Source organism: Sinocyclocheilus anshuiensis, unplaced genomic scaffold (assembly GCF_001515605.1).
Source record: "Sinocyclocheilus anshuiensis isolate Anshui unplaced genomic scaffold, SAMN03320099.WGS_v1.1 scaffold1453, whole genome shotgun sequence".
NCBI lineage: Eukaryota > Metazoa > Chordata > Actinopteri > Cypriniformes > Cyprinidae > Sinocyclocheilus > Sinocyclocheilus anshuiensis.
In genome coordinates, this window is record NW_015549558.1 from 372,997 (window position 1) to 398,197 (window position 25,201).

The 25,201-nt window shown below is 36.1% G+C and overlaps 3 protein-coding genes across 3 annotated transcripts; 2 read left to right on the plus strand and 1 right to left on the minus strand.

The window, feature by feature from the left end:
* The first annotated feature begins 4,977 nt into the window (after positions 1–4,977).
* Positions 4,978–11,711, plus strand: LOC107657023 (NSFL1 cofactor p47-like). The gene is made up of 9 exons (XM_016445008.1): positions 4,978–5,127; positions 6,080–6,177; positions 6,280–6,348; positions 8,070–8,238; positions 8,358–8,453; positions 8,532–8,641; positions 8,925–9,062; positions 10,502–10,669; positions 10,759–11,711. Exons 1-9 carry the CDS (start codon positions 5,026–5,028, stop codon positions 10,919–10,921), a joined length of 1,113 nt encoding a protein of 370 aa, XP_016300494.1. The 5' UTR covers positions 4,978–5,025; the 3' UTR covers positions 10,922–11,711.
* A 355-nt stretch (positions 11,712–12,066) lies between these two features.
* LOC107657024 (epithelial membrane protein 3-like) lies at positions 12,067–14,195 on the minus strand. The gene is made up of 5 exons (XM_016445009.1): positions 14,086–14,195; positions 13,143–13,235; positions 12,925–13,027; positions 12,677–12,817; positions 12,067–12,539 (listed from the first exon to the last, which is right to left on the minus strand). The coding sequence occupies exons 2-5, from the start codon at positions 13,218–13,220 to the stop codon at positions 12,364–12,366; spliced, it is 498 nt and encodes a 165-aa protein (XP_016300495.1). The 5' UTR covers positions 13,221–13,235; positions 14,086–14,195; the 3' UTR covers positions 12,067–12,363.
* Positions 14,196–16,066: 1,871 nt separating this feature from the next.
* On the plus strand, positions 16,067–22,808 carry LOC107656986 (short transient receptor potential channel 4-associated protein-like). Its single transcript, XM_016444958.1, has 18 exons — positions 16,067–16,243; positions 16,502–16,630; positions 16,733–16,849; positions 17,755–17,812; positions 17,940–17,995; positions 18,100–18,228; positions 19,243–19,444; positions 19,583–19,768; positions 19,877–20,019; positions 20,387–20,515; positions 20,613–20,671; positions 20,763–20,864; positions 20,952–21,035; positions 21,126–21,216; positions 21,820–21,960; positions 22,060–22,171; positions 22,262–22,374; positions 22,794–22,808. Exons 1-18 carry the CDS (start codon positions 16,121–16,123, stop codon positions 22,806–22,808), a joined length of 1,989 nt encoding a protein of 662 aa, XP_016300444.1. The 5' UTR covers positions 16,067–16,120.
* Positions 22,809–25,201: the final 2,393 nt, after the last annotated feature.

Sequence of the window (25,201 nt, forward strand, 5' to 3'; positions counted from 1 at the left end):
TGCAACTTTAGGGATCTTATCTATTCACGAACAGCTTGTAACACTCCAAAGAGAAAGGAAAATTTGAAATGAGAGAAAAATGCCAGTAATCTCAAATATATCAACAGTGTCGTAAACTGTTCTCAGATTAGCCAAAAATACATATTTCTTTATTATAAATTATTATACCATTTCTTTAATATTACCAATGATAGATAGATTCATTATTGATGTTTAATTTTTTTCAAATGTTTCAATTTTATAAGAAATGAAGAGAATCATGTGAGAAAAGTAGTTTATAAGTAAAGTTACTCATACAGATTAATTTAACATCAAAGATGAAAGCAAACTCAAAACTAAATTAATTAATACAATTTTACACAGTGGTTGGGAAAGGTTGATAGAAGAAAGACCTCTTGTTAGAGCGCACTAAAAATAGATAGAGTTACACTGCTGGTGTGCTCACAGTAGTAGATTTACTACTCTCACTCTGTCAAGGGGGAGATCAATCTGTCCTCTCTGCTTTATAACCTCTATGTTCTCTGCTGCTTTTGAACACTGTGGGCTCTTGTAATAGCGGGGTGGGTCACACCGTGAGTCTTCTTCTCATTTTCTAAGAAGATATGATTTCACTCTGGGAGGTTTCTCCAGTTTGATGTTCCTCCTGTGATCTCCGCTGTTAAACAGGACTCAACTTTCAGAACATTGTGGTGTGAAGCCACTTTGAGTCCATCCGTGTATACATACAGGTGGATTGACAGCCGACACAGAGAGACAGATGGAAGCTGATTTATGGAAAATGGGAGGGACAATAGTGAAACGGATGGACAGGAGGGAGGGGAGGAGGTCAGGATGAGTGAAGCTTGCAGTAGTAAAAATTGAACTCTGATTAAACTGTCAGAGTGAAAAACTGAAGGTTATAGAGAGGGGCGTTTGAGACACTATACCACACACACACTAGAGAGAGCATTCTTAAAAATAAAGGTTCTTTATTGACATCCATGGTTCCAAGATAGAACCATTAAAATCCATGGAACTTTTCAAATGCACGAAAGGTTCTTTAGATATGACAGCACACTCTTAAAAATAAAGCTTCCAAAACATGTTTTTTTGCAACAGTGAACCATTTTTGGTTCCTCAAAGAAACTGTCAGTGGTCAGTTCTTAAAAGGACATTTTCATAATCTAAAGAACCTTTTTCCACTATAAAGGACCTTTTGTGCTATGGAAAGTTTCCATGTATGTTAAAGGTTCTTTATGGAATCATCAATGCCAATAAAGAAACTTTATTATTAAGAGTGAAAAGAGATATATGTAATTGTTCTTCAGTGACGATTACAATGGTGAGAGAAGATGGAAAAGTGTTGTAAAAGATGCCTGTAATGGGAAAGATGAAAAGAGATGGGAGCATAATCTCATGGCTCTCCGGTCTACGAGCAGAGCTCTTCCTGTTGATCCAAACTTTATCTCCACATCTAACCCTGTGAAGTGCTATAGAGCTCCATGCAAACAGAGCTAATCCTGGAAGAGGAACAGATAGCACGGGAAAGTGGCCTTGCTAAGTAAACAGAAGTGTTCAATGATGTAAATTAAGATTAAACTAATTTGTATAACAGTATAATTTGTTATCTTTATAATTATGAAACCATTTCCCTTGTCTTCGTTGTGCAAATTTTATATATTACTATCCTCCAAGTATCATTCATGCTTATGATAGGATATCATTCATGATTTTGTCCATGCATCTGTAGTGCCCATGGGAATCGATTAGTAAAGGTGACCATCATTGGAGAGGAAGTAAACAGTGAGTTCTGTTTGGAAGCCATAAACTCTGATAGGCTCATGGGTCAAAGGTCAGGCATTCAGATGGAGGGGTGGTGGTATGAATAGGAGGGATGGACTGAGAGACACTATCTGCACAACAGTGATGCAATTATTTCTCAAGTGACTGTTAGAACGTGGTAAATGAGCCTTAATTCACAAGACCAGGTTGCCCATTAAGACCCCGCCCAGAAAAGAGATGCATTATGGTCTTATCGGCACAGAAACGGATGCACGTAAAAGCAGCTCTCGCTTTCTTTTAATAACCTCCATCCCGCTATATAAACAGTACATAACATCTCGCTGAATAGATCCACTTTCCTGTTTGAACATCAGAGAAAACTATAAAATGGTAAAATACTGTAGATTAAAGATTAGAAGACAGATGTTTCTTTGAAATGTGTACTGTGAGTATTTAAGCAAGCATGCAAGGAGGGGCAACTGCATACCATATTCTTTCTGTAGACTATGTCGATTTTGACAAAAAATTTAAATTATAAGATACAATTTTGACCTAATATCTCATAATTTTGACTTTTTGTCTCATAATTATGACTTAATATCTCATCATTTCTACCTTTATCTAGTAATTGTGACTTAGTACCTCATAATTTTGATTTTATAGTTTCATAATTATGACTTGGTATCTCATATTTACTTTATCTCATAATTATGACTTTGTGGTGGAAATGATCTTCCGTGAAAACAAGCGGAGAACCACTTCTGAATTAGTTCATTAATGACTAATTGGTGAATTTGCATAAAAACAATGTTGTAAATATAAACATCTGACACAACAGAAATAGATGTAAATTAAATGTTCTAATTCACAGCAGGCATTGCAACTTAAAATTAATTTACATATTTAATACATAAAATAAATATATATTTGTTTGCCCTCTAAAGTCTGTGTATATGTATGCTTGTGTTAAATAGAAGTTTTTTTTTAACTCTCTGAGCATCACAGGTGCAGCCTTTGACCCTAAACGTCCTGTTCCACACCTTAGTCTTCCTCTCTGATGCTCTTCCTGATCTGTCAGTAAGAGCAAGTGGGTTTATTTAAGCACAAATATCATACTGATAGAAGCTTGTGAACTCATGATTATCTAGTAGTGCTTGTGGTACATAATATAGAACCTCTCTAAAATTGATTTCTATGAACATACACTGTCTCAGATTAGTCATATTGCTCATAGCCATCTTGCTAATTCACACTTGTCTGTCTTCTCTAGTATCACCCCCAGTGAGGAAATTGCTGTTATTTTTGTATGTTAGCAGAACGTCCTTCCTCGATCTGGCCCTGGGATACTGTCTGTCTGTCTGCTCTTACTGCAGTTGAGGGTCGCAGGCCTCTGCTCTTTGTATTGTGTGTCGTGAACTACTTCCCTGCCCTTTAACACAACAGTGACTGGAGGCCTGCAGCAGGCTGACGGTGTTAGTTTCCCCATGATAAGGCTGGTTCTTCCTCTTTCTCCCTCGTTGAACACACCCACACTTTATCATTGTCAACAACTGTTTTAGACAGAGCTGTTGCTTACCCATGTTTCATTAGTGAACATTGGACACATATTTTGACATACTTTTTGCATGATATCTGTTCAGTTTCCTGAGAATGGAATGTCAGAGAATCATGATATTCTGATAGATTAATGCAACTTTAAAATCACATTGCTCTTGGATTCCTTTTTTATGAGGAACAAGGGATATTTGTCAAGTAAGTGTCTGTATAGCTGATTGCAGACGAGGACACACTTTTCTAAATCAATAAGAACATGCAGCAAAAATGCATATAAAATAGAATTGTTTTCCTTTAAAGGGCCTGCAAGATGATTAAAAAAGTGCTCTTACATTTGAGGGCATATTGCTCTTTTGCAACAGCTGCAGTGAGTGTGATAGGGAAGGAAAACTTGGGGGTGAATGATGACAGCAATGCTCTGGTGTTTAGTCATGTACCAGAACCTGATTATCTGTGAAGATCAAACGAGCCAGTGCACTTGCCAACAAACAACAAAGCATCGCCAAGTTTCTCTCCAGAAACAATATCCTCCCAAACTAATTTAGCACATATTTTGCCAGTGTTTAGGGACCTTTGAATCAGCAGTTGCTAATGAATGGATATTACAGGGGAAAAAATCCAGAGAAATCCAGGTCACACAATAAATAAGTTACTGTCTACTGAAGTGTAAAAGCTCTGCAGAATAAAATCACGTGTGAGAATAATCTTACAACCCAGATTTTTACGTTGGAAAAAAATATTAACATATATGTATTATTTCTAAATTGTTGTGCGTGGAAAAAGAGACACTGTAATGTAGGCCTATTTCCTATGAAGAACCTTTGAAGCCCTAAGAAATATTATTATGCTTATATTATAAAACATACTGTGCTATTATTGTTATTATTATTATTATTACTATGCTATAATATCATGAAGTATAGGTATAGGAAGCATGGGATTAAATGTAGCTTGCAGCTTTCATGTCATGGTTAACTTGAATTTTGATATTTTGTAGCTATCGTTTGAGTTTCTGATATCAGAAAGTGTTTCTGTAATCTAACTGAAAGAAATCCTTTGGGATGTGAAAAACCAACGAATACATTAGGACTTGACTAACAGGGTGAACAGCATTGAAAGTGAATTTGAGGACACAAGAAAAATATTATGAACTGATGTCCAATCAAAACCTTTTTTTTTTTTTTTTTGATCCGCCAGTTTTTCCACTTAAATGTGATTAACGAAAATGTACATCTTTAAAAATTATAAATATAACATTTTATCCAATATAACAAAACAAACATACATGATGTAGACCTGAAAATGCTACTGCGTAGTTAGAGTGACCCATATGTGACTAACAGAAGGGTCTGTATTGCCATCTGCTGGCTAATATAAATATTAAACATCCTGAATCTTTCTTTGAATTCTCAATTCTCCCCAGGCAAAAGTAGTAATATCTGCACTGCACTATATATGTTTTAAATACATAATAAAATAATAATTATGCCAACGTATAGCCTACTAAATAAACATATGCAAATCAATATGTGTTCTTGATAGTACTTATAAAACTTTAAACAAAATCATCATGACATTAACATCGATGCAATAAAAAGACGTAAATGAAAACAGAAAAATTCGCTCTTATCGTTGTGCTCCAAAACAGCAGAACTAAGCTTTCGTTTCCCCCGTTTCCTGTCGGATCTTTTCTGAGCGTGACACATCAAAATGGCGGAGCAGGAAGAAGCTGTGAGGGGATTTGTTGCTGTTACTGATGTTGATGAAGAGAGGGCCCGTTTCTTCCTCGAGTCAGCCGGCTGGGACCTACAGGTCAGTAGCACACTGGTCATTTCATCACTGAAATATTATGCTGTGAAGCACAAACACTGCAGACTAGGATTCAGCAGACTTTAAGCCTCCACTGGCAGCCAGTGAACTGTACAACCGGCTAACGAAATGTGCAAGTCACTCTTCATTAAAATCACCAGGCGTATCTTAAACTGGTTTATCTGGTTAATCATAACGTTACATGATGTGATTCACGCTTCAGGATTTGGTAGTCAGTATTACTTTGAATTATAAGATTTTAAACTGTGCCGCTATATTTTACATAGAAATTCAGCCTTAAGCTAGCAGCTCTAGCCTCAATTGATGCTCGTGTTTACATCCGTTGTTCATGTTTTTCGTCCTGAAATATATTAAACGGGTAATATCGTTAATATAATTAAACTGATTAATTTGCTAACTGCTGAAGCCGGCTGGGACCTACAGGTCAGTAGCACACTGGTCATTTCATCACTGAAATATTATGCTGTGAAGCACAAACACTGCAGACTAGGATTCAGCAGACTTTAAGCCTCCACTGGCAGCCAGTGAACTGTACAACCGGCTAACGAAATGTGCAAGTCACTCTTCATTAAAATCACCAGGCGTATCTTAAACTGGTTTATCTGGTTAATCATAACGTTACATGATGTGATTCACGCTTCAGGATTTGGTAGTCAGTATTACTTTGAATTATAAGATTTTAAACTGTGCCGCTATATTTTACATAGAAATTCAGCCTTAAGCTAGCAGCTCTAGCCTCAATTGATGCTCGTGTTTACATCCGTTGTTCATGTTTTTCGTCCTGAAATATATTAAACGGGTAATATCGTTAATATAATTAAACTGATTAATTTGCTAACTGCTGAAGGCAAATAGTGGGCGGTTTGTTTTGTTTCTGTAATTCACCTACTGCGTGTCTGTCTGAGTGACAGCTCTCTCTCCTCCGTGTTCTCAGCTTGCTTTAGCTAATTTCTTTGAAGATGGAGGAGATGATGATATTGCCACCCTCCCTCAGCCAGAGTCTGGCTCGGTCAGTCGATCCACGGGGCCAAGGTAACAAAAGTCACAAGTTTGGGTTTTTCAAATTATACAGTATCAGCTGTATGGTAAAAGTCATAACATTGCGCCGTTTAATGTAATCTCTTTTGATTTCAGTGAGCACAGAGTGACGTCCTTTAGAGATCTGATGGATGAAGATGAGAGTGGTGATGAGGAAGGCCAGAGGTAATAAATTCTTGTACAGTTAGTAACAGTCACCATGACATTGAAGTGTAAATTTCCTATTTTTTGTGTGGAATTTTGCAGTGTTTACTATAGGTAGGGCTGCATGATTATGACAAAAATAATAATTGTTGATTATTCCCTTGAAATTGTAATTGCGATTATTATGATTATCACAATTTACATTGAATGATGTTTATACCATTGTTTGATGCATTTACATTTACATTTAGTCATTTAGCAGAAGCTTTTATCCAAAGCGACTTACAAATGAGGACAATAAAAGCAGTCAAAACTGACAAAAGAGCAACAATATATAAGTGTAAATGACAAGTCTCGGTTAGCCTAATGCAGTACACGTAGCAAGGTGTATATATATATATATATATTATACACACACACATATACACACACACAAAGAAAAGCAAGTAGATAGAATAGAAAAAATAGGAAGCTAGTGTTTGTTTTTTTAATAAATAAAAAATAATAATAAAAAAAAAGATAAATATAGATAAAGTAGAATTAAAATAGAATAGAAAGTGTTAGAGTTAGAGGGTCAAATAAAGGTGGAACAGATGTGTTTTTAGTCATTTCTTGAAGATGGTTAAGGATCGGCTGAATGGATTCGAAAACGGTAAAACTCAACTGTTTAACTCTAGGGGAGTTGGAAAATGAGCCTATTTTCAAAAATAGTGGAGTGTTCCTTTAAGATAACATGTAGAAAGAAAAAAACATATCTTAAGCGTGCAGAATAATGTAAGTGGACTTTGAACGATTAATTGCTGCTTTGAACGATTACGTAATTGTGGCATCCATAATTGTAATTGCAATTAGGAATTCGATTAATTGTGAAGCCCTAACTATAGGCAACCTGTCACTCACTTGAGATTGCAGAAATTATCAAACAACAACAATCCAGTATGTTTTTTCTCACTTGAGATGCTGTTTCGCTTGGATATAATGCACAATAGGAAAGAAAAGAAAATCACAACTTCCATTTTGTGATGACTTTTACATGAACATTAACTTTTTTTGTATTCAGCAAGATTTATTTAACTGTATATGATTGTATAAAGAAACTGTGTCTTTTATGGTGCTTTTCCACTGCGTGGTACGACTCGGCTCTGCACGCTTTACTTAGGCTCGGTTTGCTTTTCCACTGCAATTTAGTACCGCTTCAAAGTGGGTGGGATTATAGACTGATCGTTATAGTTGAGCCACCACTGCGTCTACTGACCTCGATACAGCCATTTCCTTTATAAGTTGCGTGTGATGGTCGTTTAAAGCAAGTCGTTTAAAAAAGTTGTGCGAACAAATAATACTGCAGTGGCTGTTGCTGACTGTTTAAATCTAGAGGTTTTGGTGTCTCGTGTCACAAATCCAATAACGCTGGTAGTGACAATTCTCTCTGACCAGTCATTGATCTGCAGTGTTTACACATCACATTTTAGTATCGGTACAGCTCACTTGGAAAGTACCCTGTAGTAGGTACTGTACACAGTGGAAAACCCCCAAAAAGTGTTCGGTACCATGCAGTGGAAAAGCACCATTAGGTTTTGGTATGTCAACTGCGCATATACTCTGTAAGAGGGTGCTTTCTCAATAGCTAGATAATGAAACAAATACTCTCACTTCTACCTTTACACTCTATTAATGCAATGTTTACTCACAAATGCAATTTAATGCTTTATTTTATTGAGAACGTCTGACTTTTCCTCTCGCAGGTTCTTTGCCGGGGGCTCAGAACGCAGTGGGCAGCAGATTGTTGGTCCTCCCAAAAAGAAGAGCCCAAATGAGCTGGTTGAGGACTTGTTTAAAGGCGCTAAGGAGCATGGGGCGGTTCCTGTTGACAAAGCAGGCAAAGGACCTGGAGAATCCAGCAAATCCAGCAAGGTAGTTCCTCCACTGAATAATCTATAATGAAAATCAAAGATAATATGCTTGCTTATTGTGTACTCCTATCTCGTGATTATGATTCACTTATGTTTTCTTTCTGTCTGCTTATTTTACAGCCGTTTGTGGGTGGTGGTTATCGATTGGGCGCAGCACCAGAGGAGCAGTCGACTTATGTGGCAGGAGAGTGGAGACAGTCCAGCGGTTCACAAAATGTGAGTCACTAACCTGTGACTTCTGAAGTCAGTGAGACGTAGAGAGATCTGCTGCAGTGATTTGTACTGTGACAACAGGTGCCTGTGGTGCTGAAGCTCTGGAAGACTGGCTTTAGTCTTGATAATGGAGAGCTGAGGAACTACAGTGATCCCGGGAACGCTCTCTTCCTGGAGTCGATCCGTAGAGGGTGAGCTCCAAATCCATTCACTGATGTTTGGTTGTTTTGGCAGTTCGCAGAAGTTTAGGTTAATTAACAGAAGTTATAGTCCCCCCTCAGGTCAGTTCCAAATTCACCCAACATTTTTCATTGTGTTCTTTGCACACATAAGAACGTAAATTATTTTATGTTGGGCCCTCTTGATATTAACTTTGACAAACCCTTACCTGTTGACCACTATTAGACAATCCTCTTCTAACTGGCTGTCAAATTAGACGAGATAACCTTTTTCTTTCTTTCTTGCTCTCCACAGGGAGATTCCTCTGGAATTGAGACAGCGCTTCCGGGGTGGACAGGTAAACCTAGACATGGAGGACCATCGGGATGAAGACTTTAACAAACCCAAATCTGTTTTCAAGGCCTTTGCTGGAGAAGGACAGAAACTTGGCAGGTTAGAAAACGCTTTCTTCATTCCTCATTTTCTTTTCACTACTGAGCTAAAAGCTGCTGCATTACTTAATTAATTACACTATTTCTAATGCTAAAACATATGTCTGGCTAATGCCTTGTTGTTGGACAGGAAGACTTGCTGACTGAATGAACCAATCACTGACAGCCTTTTGTAAGTTAAAAGGTTAATTTGTTTTAGATTAACAGTGAGTAGACATTGTCTGTCTACACTGTCAGTAGTGTTCTATAGTATTTTCTTTTACATGGAACTTTATACTCCTGACAACAACAAAGACATTATTATACATAAGGACAGGAACATTGCTTATAGCAACCAATTTGATCTTTGATGCTAATTGTGACAGCTATTGTTCAATAATTATAAAAATCTAAAAACTATCAGAAATCAGAAAGAGCTTTATTGCCAGGTATGTTTACACGTATGAGGAATTTGTTTTGGTGACAGAAGCTTCCACAGAACAAACAGAATGACAGTGACAAGACACAGATAATAAAAAAAATAAAAATAGGATAAGTAAATAGGAAATAACAATATACAAAAAAAATAAAAAATACACCATATACAAAGTGGAAAATAGATGGTATTTAAAACCAGAAAAACTACTGCTAAAATATTAAACCTAAAAGGAAAATAATAAAAACAAATATTTTGTTGACTTTTATTGGTGGTTAATTAGTCAATCCTATTAACTTTTTAAGCCTTGTTTTCTAGGTACAGTGTATCTATTTTGCCACAAGGGGGCGATAGTTTATTGCCTATAAGCCGCAGACCCTTTTAGTCTCCTTACGTGTTTGGTGCTGTGTATTTGCTTTTGGGAAATTGTAGGGCTTCACGATTTGGGGAAAATTGTGTGTGTGTTTTTTTTTTTTAAAGCTCCATGTTTGCTGTGCTTATTTGTTGGGCTGCACAATTTGGCCCAAAATTGTGTGATTACATATCAGTATGACTATAATAATTGTAATAATAATAACAACAATGTTATTACTTGTATATTAAAATAAAAATATTACTATTGTAGTATTTCATTGTCAAAAATATAGTATAAAAAAGATCAATTTATTTTACAGAATCACTGAAGAAATTACAATACTAATATTTATGGCTCTTAATTTCTTAAGTTTAAAATGTTAAACCATCAAGCTTTTATTTTGATCTAAAACTACAGGGTTTACAAGGGCTTCTCGTTACAAGCCTTTGCGATTTGATAATTGTACTAATCCATATCGGCGATTTTCTTTTGTTTTTAATCATGCAGCGCCTAGTAAATAGAGAATTGTTTAGATTGATGGCTACTTTGCATTTCCAACAATTCATTGTACATTGTGATCTTCATATCGTTTCATCATTATAAGTTATATATTTGCTGTGGCTGAACTTTTCAAGCGTAACTGTTCTTATTTCACACAAACCTCCCTCAGCGCCACGCCAGAGTTGGTGCCGCTCCAGAGAAGCCCACAGGACCAGGCTGCCAGTGAAGCTGAGGCCAGTGCTTCCATCAGTGTGGACAGCTCTCAACCTGTCACTAGCATCCAGATCAGGCTGGCCGACGGAGGCCGGCTGGTGCAGAAGTTCAACCACACCCATAGGTAAAAGCTTTGTGAAAATGCTTTGAAAGTAACCCTATAGCATGAAAATCTTCCTCATGACTGACTTGTTCCGTCTTTCTCCATCGCAGGGTGTCTGATGTGCGTCAGTTTGTGGCGAGCGTTCGCCCAGCTTTAGCTGCCACCGAGTTCATTCTCATGACGACCTTCCCCAACAAGGAGCTGACGAACGAGAGCCAGACGCTGAAGGAAGCCAACCTGCTGAACGCCGTCATTGTGCAGCGGCTAAAGTGACAGAGTCACCCAATGATCTAGCTTTATTAAAGCACTCTGGAGTTGGAGATACGGGGACTGAAAGGACTTCTAATTACTTAATTTTGTTTTCTTTAGTGATATGTTATTCCTCTGTGACAGTTTTGGGGTGGTGGGTGTTTCTGATAAAGCAAAAATGGAAATGAAAGTGAAGCAGTCACACTGTGGTACAGTTAAAGGGACAGAGGGAGGAACCGAAGAGAAGAACTAACAAATTTTACGGTTTTAGAATAACTGCTGAACATATTCAGATTGAAATAAAGAGCTTTCTGAAGAGTTTTGACATCCTTTTACCTCGGTGTCTATCCTGCAGCTATACGCTGCTTTGTTTTACCTCCTCCTCAATTTTATTCCTCGTTCTGTGATTCATCTCTTACCAATTCTCCGAACTGTCATTAAAACTAAAGTAGCCGTATATTCTAGCCCCATACAGTGACACTGACCAAGATCAACCTCAACTGTCAATGATCAAATCTTTTTTTTATATATATATATATATATATATATAACAATACAATCTTTCTTTTATTATAGTTTAGGCTTTTTGTTATTTAGGGTGTCGCACTATATTGATTTTTTTATTATTTTGCTTGATTCTAAAATAATAAAATTATGAATAGGTTGATTAAGAGCCAACTTCAGTTTTGGACACTGCTGCTGGTGAACATATCAGTGGCCTTTTTGTATTCTATGCAGAAACTGACTAGAATTCTGGACATATTGTGTGGTTGTGAGCTGTGGTGAACCTGATATTAAACCCCTTTGTCTGGCATTGGAGAGCACTTTATTTGTATTTTTTTGGAGTGTTTCAGAGTATGGCACCACCAGGTGCTGATGTCCTACATTTTCTTCCCCCATAAAAGAGACCTTTGCATGTCAGGAAGCGGTTTGTTTTTGAAAGCTTTGTTTGTCGTAAGATCATGATAGACGGCGTGATGGAAGCTATTAGTTCAGAAACTGGAGTCATGAGTTTGTCATGCACTCCCAAGGTCTGTGGAGTCGACCGTCTTGCAGTGTATTTGTGAGGAATATTTTCACACGGTAATGAAATTGAAATCAGACATTAATGTCTTAATCAAATTTATTTATAAAAATACACCTTAAAATTTTAGCATATGGATACCACTATAATGTATACAAGTATCCCTTTAGTATGAAACAAAATTAAGTTGCATGGCCACTTTTATTATTAAATTAGATATAATTCCGCTAATGAGATAGATTAGTCGTGGTTGCCCTTTTAAGAGTTAACTAAGCTGTGCTGATCCACGGCATGGGCTGTGTTGTGGCCACATTTCAGCGGTGTATATTTATATATGGCTAAATAAATGTCTTGCAAGCTATCATAAAGTCTATAATCAGTCAGTGGAGTATGTCAACAGCAAACATTCTTCGCATGGCTTGTCTTTTTAGGAGACTCGTTTCTATTCCCTTTTGCGCAGATGGATGTACATGATTCCGCTGCACAGGAGCAGAGGTACACAAACCCACGCCAAGTAAAAACAGTAACCGAAGTGTCCCGAGCTCAACTCCCGCGAGTCCTCAAGGATTTCTTTATTGCGCAGAGTGTAAATGAGCACGGCGGTGAAGGCGTTGAGGCCTGAGAAGACAGAACAATAGAATAGTTTTTTTTTCTCTCTACTTCAGAGCAACTGAAATGAGTGTTTATGTGTTAAGTGTTTGACGGCTGAAGACGGTAACCTCGAGTAATACAACAAATTAGGTTGAAGCACTCACCAGCAAATGCCTGGCAGACGCCGGTGAGGTAAAAGAGTCCTCCTTTAGATATGGTGAAGAGTTGTCCCAGGAATATCAGGAATGAAATGGCGGAGAAAACCACAGACAGGACCATCAGAACCTGGACAGCCTGAAGCCAGTCTGATGGAAACAAAACAGAGACTGTTCTGCTTTAAACAGTGGTGATGTATGTTAGAGTAAATTCCCATTTTCCAAAATCACTGAAGTGCTCAAATGTATTATTTTACCCGTCTCTTCTGATGATGCACAGAACCATGCCTCTGTTTCATTGTCAAATCGGCAGTTGTACCAGAGGTCTGAGTGTTCTGTGCCGTCCCAAACCCACCAGGACTGAATCATACAGAAGATTAAATATGCATTCATGATTTCAGACATATGCACACTATTCTAATAAATTAACAAATAGTTTTTAGGGATTATTTGTTGCAAAGTTTCAAATACTTGCCTTCTCCATGGTGGCGATGAAGAGAACCGCCAGTGTGATGAGATGAAGCAGTGTGACAAATATCAGAAGGGACGCCATGGTGATAAACAGCACCTGTCAACATCTGGAACTTTCACATCTGTATTTCACTTTTTCACTTTTAAAAAATATGTAAATTATTTTATGCAACGTGTATGTATTATTATATTGTTTATAAACACATTTCACTTAAACGGTTTAAAATATTTTATATTATATTATTAAAAAATATGTATAATTTATGTATTATTGTTTTATTATAATAACTATATTATAATTGTTTACAATATTTTAAATAATATTATTTTTATATGTATTATATAATAGTGTTTATATATATATATATATATACTGTAAATAATTATAATATTATGATATAAATAAGAAAATACTATCGTTTTTTGATATTCTTTTGAGGGTTCAAGATACAACTGCATGATTGTATGATTACCCTCAGGTCTTTTTGTAAACACAAGAGGTTTAACAGTTCTGCTTTTGCTAAAACTTAAAGATGGAAAAGGGCAGGAAGTAAAAATACTAAGTAAACTGACTATGGCTGAAGTCCAGAGCTGAGAACTGAAGGCACTCATTCAGACATTTCTAAATCTCGAGACACGCCATGCTTTTCCTCAGGTCAAAACTAGAGAAGAACAGCCTTGGGAAAAGTCATACTCTCATAACCTGTCTTCGATAATTCTGTGAGATTTTTACAGTAACAAAAAACTTTTCTAAACGGTTATTTAGACTTTTGACTATTATAAAATTATATTATTATGTTCAATCATGTCATATTCACAACAGAGTTTGATGTGGTAAAATGTTATGCTGTTGTATTTTATGGTTCAGGTTTTGTTTTTATAACTTTATTTTACCATTTCAAACCATAAACAATAGTAAAAGCAGACCAAATAAAAGGCAAACTCACCAAATGTGATCCAAATCCAGCAGAGGAAAATATACTACGTATTGACTCTTTCAGTGTTTATTCAGGTCTGTTGCTTCTCTCCCTTTTTAGCTCCAGTAAATTGGAGGATTTTTTTGGGGTCAACTTCAGCAAACGCCCATTTCCTTGTCGTTGAGTTAGTGCTGTTGTCCTGCACACAGTCCCATCAGATCCTTCTTGTGCGTTCAGGAAACGCATGAGCATGAGCACACGTCTCTCTTTCTTTACTAACCGTTTATCATCTCAGAGGGTGTGCGCTGAGTTCCTACGGGCTTCTATCATAACTTCAGTCTGCTTTGATGATGTTGATTATATGTGTGTGGGTTTCATTCATCATCGCCCAAGAGATGGAGTTATGGTCATTTAACAGGGAAGGGAAAGCCACCTAAATTGGGAAAACGACAGGAACCTCCATGTTTATTTGTCATGCTGTGAACAGTAAATGTCGTGGACCAGGAAAAAAAAATCGATATGTTATATTATCCATATATCTGTTATTATACCTCTACATTTATTATTTCTACAAGTGTTACAAATGCATTCACAATCTTTACATAACTGAAAATACATCATTGGTTAGCATGAATTTAAAGTAAACATATTGTTTTCATCTGGCATTTAAATAAGTATATCAAATAATTTAATTTATTTAAATAATTAAAATAATATTAAAATAATTATAATAGATAATAATAACACAGAAAGAGTTTGTTATTTTATGTTCACATAACAAGTTCATAAAAATTGCAGCAGGTAGATTTAGCTTTAAAAATAATCAGTGACATACATAACTATACAGTACAACCTTAAATGCTTGCTGTTCACTAGTTTAAAAAGATTTGAAATATATACAATAATAATTATTATTAATTATAATTTAGCAATTATTAATTATTATTTGAAGTAAAAATATTTTTGTGATTTAATAGTACATGTGCCATAAAATATTATTATTGTTTATTATTATTATTGTTGTTGTTGTTTCTAAGTAAAATATACATTATTTTTTTATTTTGTGATTTAATAGCACATGCATCAGGGTTAAAAACCACAAAGAATGGATGTTTTTGAATATGTGGTTTAACCAACCCAGGATGAGCTTTATTGCATGACTGCATATGTCTTTATGACTTTCCAAAAGACCAAAGAATATTTTTTCTTTTGTTTTGAGTATTTGAATATAAAAACACATATATTTTGCCAATAAAGACTAACATCAAATGAACAGCGGTTTCTGGGGGTCTATGAACTGTACAGCTTTAATTCAGCATGGCTCAGTAAAACGCACTCCAAGTTTGGCAGATATATTGGGATGACCATGGGACGGGTCGACATTTGTATAATATACAAAAAACAGTTGATGCTGGGAGAAAGGAGAGTAGGAATCGAAGGGAAGGAAATATCATTACACGCCTTAGAATTGGACATACTGGACTTAATAGTACATTATATAGAATTGGTAAGCACCCAACTGGGGAATGTGTACACTGTAATCAACAAGAAACAGTTGAACATGTAGTACTTAAATGTGTACAATACAATAATGAGAGATATCGCCTTATTAAGTCAATGAAGAAAGTTAAACACCATGACTTTTCCTTGTCAGGTTTATTGGGGAAATCAGCTAACAAGATATATGATGATATTATTAAGTTTATAAAAGAATGTGAATTAAGTAAGAGAATATAAATAATATGTTTATTGTTATTTATTAAGAAGAATGTTTTTGTTAAAGGGGTTTTTATTTATTTGTTATTTTTATTTTTTTTGGCCCCTTCCCCTCTTTCACCCATCATATATATTGCATAAATCTTGATCCACACTCCAGTCCAGTCGGTGGCGGTAATGCACCTATTAGTTGGTTTGCCAACCGCCAATAAAACACCAAAGAAGAAGAAGAACACGCACTCCACTGCTTGTAGTTTCCACGCCAGTCCAGTAGGGAGCAGCATTAACTCTATCATCCCCGCCTGGGTTCGTGGAAACCTCTCAACGTCACAGCGTCAGAGGAACAGCAATGGCGACAAGGAGCTCTAGGTTTCCACGGTCCCAAGCAAGCAGAGGAAATTCATGCAAAAACATTTTTAATAAAATCCGACAGGGCCAAATCACTGGTGTTGGGTTGACTAGAGGGTCCCAGGTGAGATGTTAAATTACATGAAGGTCTAAACTGCCTCCGAAGCCTTTCTGAGACACTGTATACATACGAGGCCCTGAAGAGCCATCAATAAAATAGCTCTCAGACAAAAATACATAGCATTTCGACAGTATTACTTGCTTAAGGTACTTAGTGCTAAAATAATGACTGATAATAAGAAGAGTAATAACAAAGTGTCTGACCTGTTTGTCTTATTTGAAGTGTGTTTGACCAGTGTTGTGATTGTGTTGTCAAATGCAGTTTCCTGTGGCTCTGCTGGAGGACAGAGATAAAAGAGCTCAATGGCAGGGGATACCAGTGTTACTGAGGAGACTTCACGAGAGCAGCCATCCGAACAGCGATCTCTCCAAGATTCACAGCATTGTCATGGTATTCAAGATTTCCTTGTCTGTTCACACAAAATGCATCGCCTGAAACCCATTTGTATAATTTGTGATCAGATGTTAATTGAGTTGTTTTGTGATTGTGCAGGAACTGTCATCATTGCTGTCTATGGAGGCCATGTCATTTGTCACAGAGGAGCGCAAAACACCACAGGAGTCGGTTTCACCCAATACATATACGTTTGACTTGTTCGGAGGAGTTGATGTGAGTCCATCTTTAATCTTGATCGGGATAAATTCAATTGTATTCAGGCATTCATATAAGTTATTATTCTAATTCCTCTAGTTTTTAGTTTTGAATTGAACTTGATCAAAAACTGAGAGCCTGTAAAACTGTACAGTATTGTGCAAAAGTTTGGGATCAGTAAGATTTTATTTTTTTAATGAAATTAATACTTTTATTCAGTAAGGGTGCATTAAATGGATCAAAATTGACAGTAAACACATTGAAAATATTACAAAAGATTTATGTTTCAATTAAATGCTGTTCTTTTAAACTTTCTGTTCTTCAAAGAATCCTGAAAAAAATATCAGTTTCCACAAAAAATATTAAACCGCTTAACTGTTTTAACATAGATAATAAGAAGAGTTTCTTGAGCACCAAATAGGCATATTGGAATGATTTTGAATGTTAACGTATATTAATGCAGTCATTTTCTGATATTAAACAGCTGAAGATTTAGAAATGAACACTCTGAAAAATTCAGCCAAAGCAGAGTTTGTGCTACAAATAATTGTCACTTTGATATACTGAGTTTCCCATCATTCCATCATGACATTTTCCATCATGCTCTATTTTTATCCATCAGTAAAATATTGTAACACGTGGTATTTTTTATGACATTGATACTCACAAGAACTTAAGTGGCAAGAGCTTCTCACCAAGCACTGTGTTGTATGTTCTTAGCTTTGTCTTCTTATTCCGCTCTCGCAGTGTGGAAAAGACAGCAAAAAACTGAACTCTTACAAAATATTACAACCAGCACTTTACCTACTTGGAATCATAATATTTGAAATTAAAAGAAACCAGTTTGACTGGTACCGTAATTATCATAATTGCAGAATGCAGATTTGTTAGATACTTAGTAAGCTTTTGTCATTCGTCTACAGTTATTTGTAGAGATTCTGATGCGGCCAACGCTCACAGTACAGGGAGACCTACCCATATGTAAGCCTATTTAAATATTAAATCCAAGTTTCTTTATTTCCATTATTTAAGGACAGAAATAATATTAGATTTTTTTTCAGTAATATATACTGTCCCAGTCATTAAAGGTTTGCTTCATTGTTTTCAGTGAGTGATGATCTCATCAAGGATTGTCTAAGTGTCCTGTACAACTGCTGTATATGTGTAAGTATAAAAAAATGTGCATGACTCTGAAAGGACAGAAATAATAATTATGAATTATTTAGTTTGTTTCCTTATGAGTAACAGCCTCTGCTTTTGGCTGGCAGACAGAGGGCGTTACAAAAAGCCTTGCAGCGAGGGAGGATTTCGTCATGTTCCTGTTCTCTCTCATGTCGAATAAAAAGGTTTTCCTACAAACTGCCACCCTTATTGAGGACATTCTGAGTGTTCGAAAGGTAAAAGCCAAAGCATATACTCTGTTATTCTGATGTTTGGGTTCAGTATAATTATGTTTTGAAAGCAATTAATACTTTTTTTCAGCAAGGGTGCAATAAATAGATCAAAAGTGATAGTAAGAACATTTATAATGTTACAAAAGGTTTTTATTTTAAATACTATGTATCATATATTATATGGATCACGGTTTCCACAAAAATATTAACCAGCTCAAATGTTTTCAACATTGATAATGATAAGAAATTGAACTTCAAATCAGCATATTAAAAATGATTTCTGATGGATCATGTAACATGTAAAAGACTGGAGTAATGACTACTGAAAATTCAGCCTGGCCATCACAGTAATAAATTACATTTCAACATGTATTAAAAGTGTTTTGTGTGTGAACCTGTCATGCTTTTATTTGATCAAAAATATAGTAAAACAGTAATATTAATTATGGAACATTACAATTTAAACTGTTAAATTTTAACGGTTTTATATTTAAATATATTTCAAAATGTATTTTTTTACATGTGGTTTCAAAGCTTAATTTTCATTATTATGACATTGGATTGTAAATGTCTTCATACAGTCTTCAGTGTCATCCTTCTAATATGCTGATTTGCTCAAGAAACGTTATTTATATTTATCAGTGTTGAAAAAAGTTGTGCTCATTAATATTTTTGTTGAAATCATTATGCTTTTTGGTCAAGGATTCTTAGAATGTTCAAAAGAACAGCATTTATTTGAAATAGAAATCTTTCATGTCTTTCAAAAATAAAAAAGATCATACTGACCCTTAACTTTTGAAAGGTAGAGTATTTTGAAACACTTTTTTTTTTTGTGATTTGTTTAGAAATTTTATCTTTACCTTAGCAATGTAGTAAATCACCTTTTTGCTGTTTTAACTTTAGGAAATTATCCAACTTGAAGAAATTCCCAACTTGGCCAGTCTGGTCCAGAGCTTCAACAATTTTATCTTTACCTTAGCAATGTAGTAAATCACCTTTTTGCTGTTTTAACTTTAGGAAATTATCCAGCTTGAAGAAATTCCCAACTTGGCCAGTCTGGTCCAGAGCTTCAACCAGCAGCAGCTGGCCAACTTCTGTCGTATCCTCTCGGTCACCATATCAGAGCCAGACGTGGGTGTAGATGACAAACACACCCTCCTGGCCCGCAGTACCCAGCAAAAGACCAACACATGCCCATCGTGTGCTGAGAGCAACCAGGGTTAGAAAACACAACTGCAGTTAATCCACACAAAATGTTGACACTGATGGTGACAGGGTTATAAATGTCCTCATGTAAAATAGAAATATACATTTTACACTGTCATGTTATCACACATTTGTTTTGATCTTTCCGCAGTGGCTCTGCTGAATATCCCAGGCTTTATTGAGCGTCTTTGTAAGCTAGCCACACGGAAAGTTACAGAGGCGGCGGGTGCCTCTGCCCGACTGGAGCTGGAGGACTGGCACAGTTGGCTTGACAATGCACTCGTACTAGACGCTCTCATGCAGTTAGCAATTGAGGAGGCAGAGCAGAACAGTACAGGTGAGATCCTCCTCTCTCTCTTGCTTTGGTATTTCCATTAGCTTCATTCTTCTCCATACTTTCTTTGCTGTTATTTGGTCTCACCCACTCTGATTGGCTGACTTTCAGAGTCATCTGATGAGAGCTCACTGTCCTCTAGTCCACTCAGACACAGGCTGCCCCAATCTATGAAGATCGTGCATGAGATTATGTACAAAGTGGAGGTTCTCTATGTGCTTTGTGTGCTGCTTATGGGCCGACAGAAAAATCAGGTAATGTGATGAGATTAAAGTGATTGTGAATATTAATACATTTTATATATATATATATATATAACAGTAGTCAACATTTGAAGTGGATCAAAACCTTTCTTGTCCTGAAACCAAAACAATACCCATACTTGTCCTAGGATGACTTTGATGATCCACTTTTTTGATCCACTTCAAATGTTGACTGCTGTATATTATCTATCTATGGCTGCTTGCAACTGAAAATGGTAAAAGAATAAGGTAAGAACAGGTTTGCAATTATTATTAATGCAACTATTTCATGTTTTGAGAGCAAGACATGAAATACTTTACTCAGCACTGAAGAGAAAACAGGAAGTTCTTGTCATAGATTTTTACTCTTGTGACTCAGGTTCACAGAATGTTGGCAGAGTTCAAATTAATTCCAGGTCTCAATAACCTGTTTGATAAACTGATCTGGAGAAGGCAGACTTCTGGTCATGTCCTATATCGGCAGAACCAGAACTGTGACTGCAGTCCAGTAAGGAGCAGCCCTTTATTACCCTGACTTATTTCATTGACTCTTACATATGGTTGGTTACAGTGTGAGAATACTGCTCTTTTCCCCTCTGCATCAGGAGATCTCTTTCAAGATCCAGTTCCTCAGGCTGCTGCAGAGCTTTAGTGACCACCATGAGTGGGTATCACAAAGAGATGCAACACTAAATAATAAGAGACATAGAAAACTGAACTGGACTGATATTAAATGTTTTCTTTATTGTTCACAGGAATAAATACCTTCTTCTAAGTGGACAGGAGCTGAATGAACTGAGTGACATCTACCTGAATGCAAACATCATTGAAATGGAGGCACTGAATAACACAGACAGGCATGAGGACCCTTTTCATATCATATTAATTGATTGCTTCCTTATTCTCAAGTTTTGGTAAATTAACTTTGGTTAATTGGTTTACAGAAACCTTGTCTGTGATGGTAAAAAAGGTCTTCTTACACGGTTAATCTCGGTCATGAGGAAAGAGCCAATTGATTCTTCATTCAGGTAAGATCTTCAGTTACAGTTTATAATGTCTTCTTTCAACTTGGCTGGTTCCATGCCAATTCTCCATGACTTTGACACAACTCGCTTCAGGTTTTGGCAGGCAAGAGCAGTGGAGAGTTTTCTGAGAGGAACGCCATCATATGCCGATCAAGTTTTCCTTCTCAGAAGAGGCTTGTTAGAGGTGGGCAAAATATGTGTGTAATGCATTTCATTGTCTGTGAACATACACTATCGTTCAGCAAGTTTGGGTTCAACAGGTTTTTTTTAATACTTTTTTTTAGCAAGGATACATTAAATTGATCAAATGTGACATTAAATACATCTATGATGTTACAAAAGATTTCTGTTTCAAATAAAGCAAATAAATGCTGTTCTTTTAAACTTTATTCATCAGAGAATCCTGCAGAAAAATAACTATCATGGTTCCACAAAATACTAAGCAGCACAACTGTTTTCAACATTGATAATAATGCATCAAATCAGCATATTAGACTGACTTCTGAAGGATTATGTGACACTGAAGACTGGAGTAATGACTGCTGAAAATTCATCACAGGAATAAATGACTTTTTAAAATATATTAAAATAGAAATCAGTTATTTCAAATTGTAATAATATTTCACAATATTATTGTTTTACTTTAATTCAAATAAATGTGATCAAATAAATGCAGCCTCGATGAGCATAAGAGACATCTTTCGAAAACTTACCAAACTTATTACAACCCCAAACTTTTGAACAACAGTTATAGGACTATTAAGCCATCTCATAATTCTCCTTTCAGCATATTCTATATTGCATCATCGACAGTGGCTGCAAGTCACATGACGTCCTTCAGAGCTACTTTGACCTACTTGGTGAGCTTATGAAGTTCAACATCGATGCCTTCAAAAGATTAAACAAATATGTCAACACTGAGGAGAAGGTAGGTTTACAGTCAGACCCTTGTGATTTTTCTTATGGCAGACACACTGAAATGATCCAGTAGATCTCAAATCTGTCTTTCTCTCTTTTGACACCTCAGTTTCAGATGTTCCTGACTCAGATCAACAGCTCTCTGGTAGACTCTAACATGCTGGTGCGATGTATCGTCCTGTCTCTAGACCGCTTTGAGAGCCAGACTAAAGATATGAAAGGTTTGACTCAAGTGAATGAACAGTTAATTGAGAGATGGATGAAAAATTAGTCCGTTTTAAAAAATGTGTTTCTTTGTCTCTTTTTCTCAGTGGTTGAAGTGTTTTCAGTGTGTCGCCTCTTGTCCTACATGGCTCACGTGGAAAACAGGTTGTCCTTCCTTTTTAGACTGACCAGCATCATCAATGTCCAAACCCTCACTCAGGCAAGTTATAAGATTTCATTTCTTGTGTCAGAGGTTGGCAACCTATGGCACGAGAGCCAACATTGACACAGGGAGGAGTAATCACTGGCACATGAGCAGTAGCAAAAGAGATCCAATTCATTTTAGCTGAAGTCCTTTGCACCTGCACGTCAGTTTACATATTGAAGTAATCATTCTTGTGCAGTTGAGTGGATGACAGTTCAACTCTGTATCCTTTATTTATCCTTTATTCCACACATTTTAATGATGGTGACGTCCAAACTACTACATTTATGAAGAATGATGGGGGCGCTAGTGAGCACCGTAAGGAGTAGATGTGTTTTAGCTGAGCTCCTCTCTATATTTCAAATTATTTGGTCATTATTTTGATTTCTCGATTTTTATAAAGGTATTTTTGCATAACTTCCTTTGTTAAACAGCTGTATAATGACTAAGCCAAAAATGCATTGCATACGTAGGGTGACATGAGTTTTTTCATTTCTGAATGAAAAATTTGTATTCTGTAATAACCATAATTTAATTGTCCTGAAATAATGTTTAAGATCAGTACATTCAAAAATGTTAATGTTAGGAAAATGGAAGGAAAGAAAAATGTTAGTACTGGTTTCAACAAGGGATGTCATGGGAGCATTCCCATGATCGATTGTCGTTTAAATTAACAATCAATGAATCGATTAATTGTTAACCTTAATACTGCAAAATGCATCTATTGCAGTAACAGTCACCGGCAGTGACAGGATGTACAAATGGCACTCAAAACACCAGCTTCCTCACCCAAATGAAAGGGGTTTTTAGTCTAAATAAAAGCCTAGTAGTAGGATTGTAAAATGAATAGATGTGATTATGATAATTTGATGTAATGAAGTGCGCACGCCGTAGTTACTTTTGGCATAATTTTACTTTAAATGGAGGTTACTGTTGGCTGTTTCCTATCCTGTCACGGAGACTGCTGAATGCGCCTTTCTAAAATGATTTCACGGTGCTTGTCATTGTATTGTACAACACAATAGCAATGTTTACATTTAACATTATTGCCATTTAAAATTAAGTTATAACTACAACGCATAAGGCTTTGCCAGTCAGTGATAACCGCTTCCACCGGTGGTGCTACGACAGAGATACTATGGATTCTATGGAATACCAAACCTGACAAAATTATAAATAAATAAATACAAAAATATATATACAAAGAAATGTTAAAAAAAAGCAAAAATAAATAAATACAGAAATAAAAATACAAAGAAAAGTTAAATACATTAATAAATAATTATTATACTTTTATTTCCTTATTTATATTTTTATTTTATCACATTTTATTTTTTCTTTATTTATACATTTCTTTATTTCCACTTTTATTTATTTCTACATTTCTTTGCCCGTAGGGTAATGAGGAGGGCGTGTTTTAGCTCAGGAATAGCAATCAAGCCAGAGTAGGCGAGTTGACTGCTTTGAGGCCACAGTGACACTTGTGGTGCCCAAACGAAATACAAGAAGTGTACATTTGTAGTGAGTTGATAGTGGGATGAATGACTTAGATGGGTAATATTGACAAAATCTTATATCATGGGTTAAGTCATTTAATATCACCCTAACTGTATGTATAGCCTGGGTGACATGGATACATATACTCTTTATTCTGGACATTTAACATCTTCAACAGATCTGATAACGGGTTACAGGTTCTCTTTACAGGAATTTATAGGTTAGGCCTATATAGGCCTTTTTTTTGGATAGTATTTAGGTTATATGCTAATAATAATAATAATAATACTAGAAAGGAAGGAATAAAGTAGAAAGAAATGATACGTGAAAAAAATGCCTGGGAGGATGAGATAATACCACCTCTTAATGGAAAAGTTTGTTTCTGTTGCTGTCAATATTGTTTTTGGAAGTTACATTAAAATGCAGTTAGCTCAAAAATCTGAGGGCACATGACAGGTGCTGTTTGAATGAGCATAATGCTTCTGTGTATGTTCAATGCATGGCGTGTGTTTCACTAGCTCCACTCCCATGGACACACCTAGTCGCATTTCAAATGCATTGATCAATATGCTTGTCGTGTCGACTTCACTGTAATGTGCGCTGGTTCCTTTCCTTGTTCTGAGCTGCTGTCCGAGTCTCAATCAAACGCAAGCTCTTATCAGCCCCATCCATTCACACCAAATTTGATTAATACGGGAAAATATCAAGCGTTTCCCTTTCAGAGTGCCTGTTATCAGATCTGTTGAAGATGTTACTGTTCATGTTTGCCAGCCCAAGACATTTTAGAAATCCAGACCGGACTATGTTTTAGGGACATGCCTGGAAAAAAGAGTATATGTATCCACGTCACCCGGTAGATTATACATACAGTTAGGGTGATATTAAATGACTTATTGTATCATAATTCTGTTTTCGCATCTCTAGTAAAAAAAAAAGTACTGTAGACAATTTTTCCTTGGCAAAACGACAGATTGTTAGTCAAACCTAATTATTTTATAGACAGATCTTATCTCATGGGTTTCAGACTTTATTGCTCGTCACATTCAATTTTAACACAGTTTGTGTTTGTTAGACAAGGCACGTCAAGTTTATCTGTACAGAGCCCTGGACATGATATGTGGGGGGGGAATAAAAGATGCCATGGTCACGAATTAAGAATTACGAATTAACTAGTTGTAGGAATTAGTTATTCAAGGGTTAGTTCACCCAAAAATGAAAATTAGCTTGTGTTTTACTCACCCTCGAAGCCTCCTAGGTGTATATGAATTTCTTCTTTCAGACGAATCCAGTCGGAGTTATATTAAAAATGGTCCTGGCTATTCCAAGCTCTATCATTGCAGTCAGC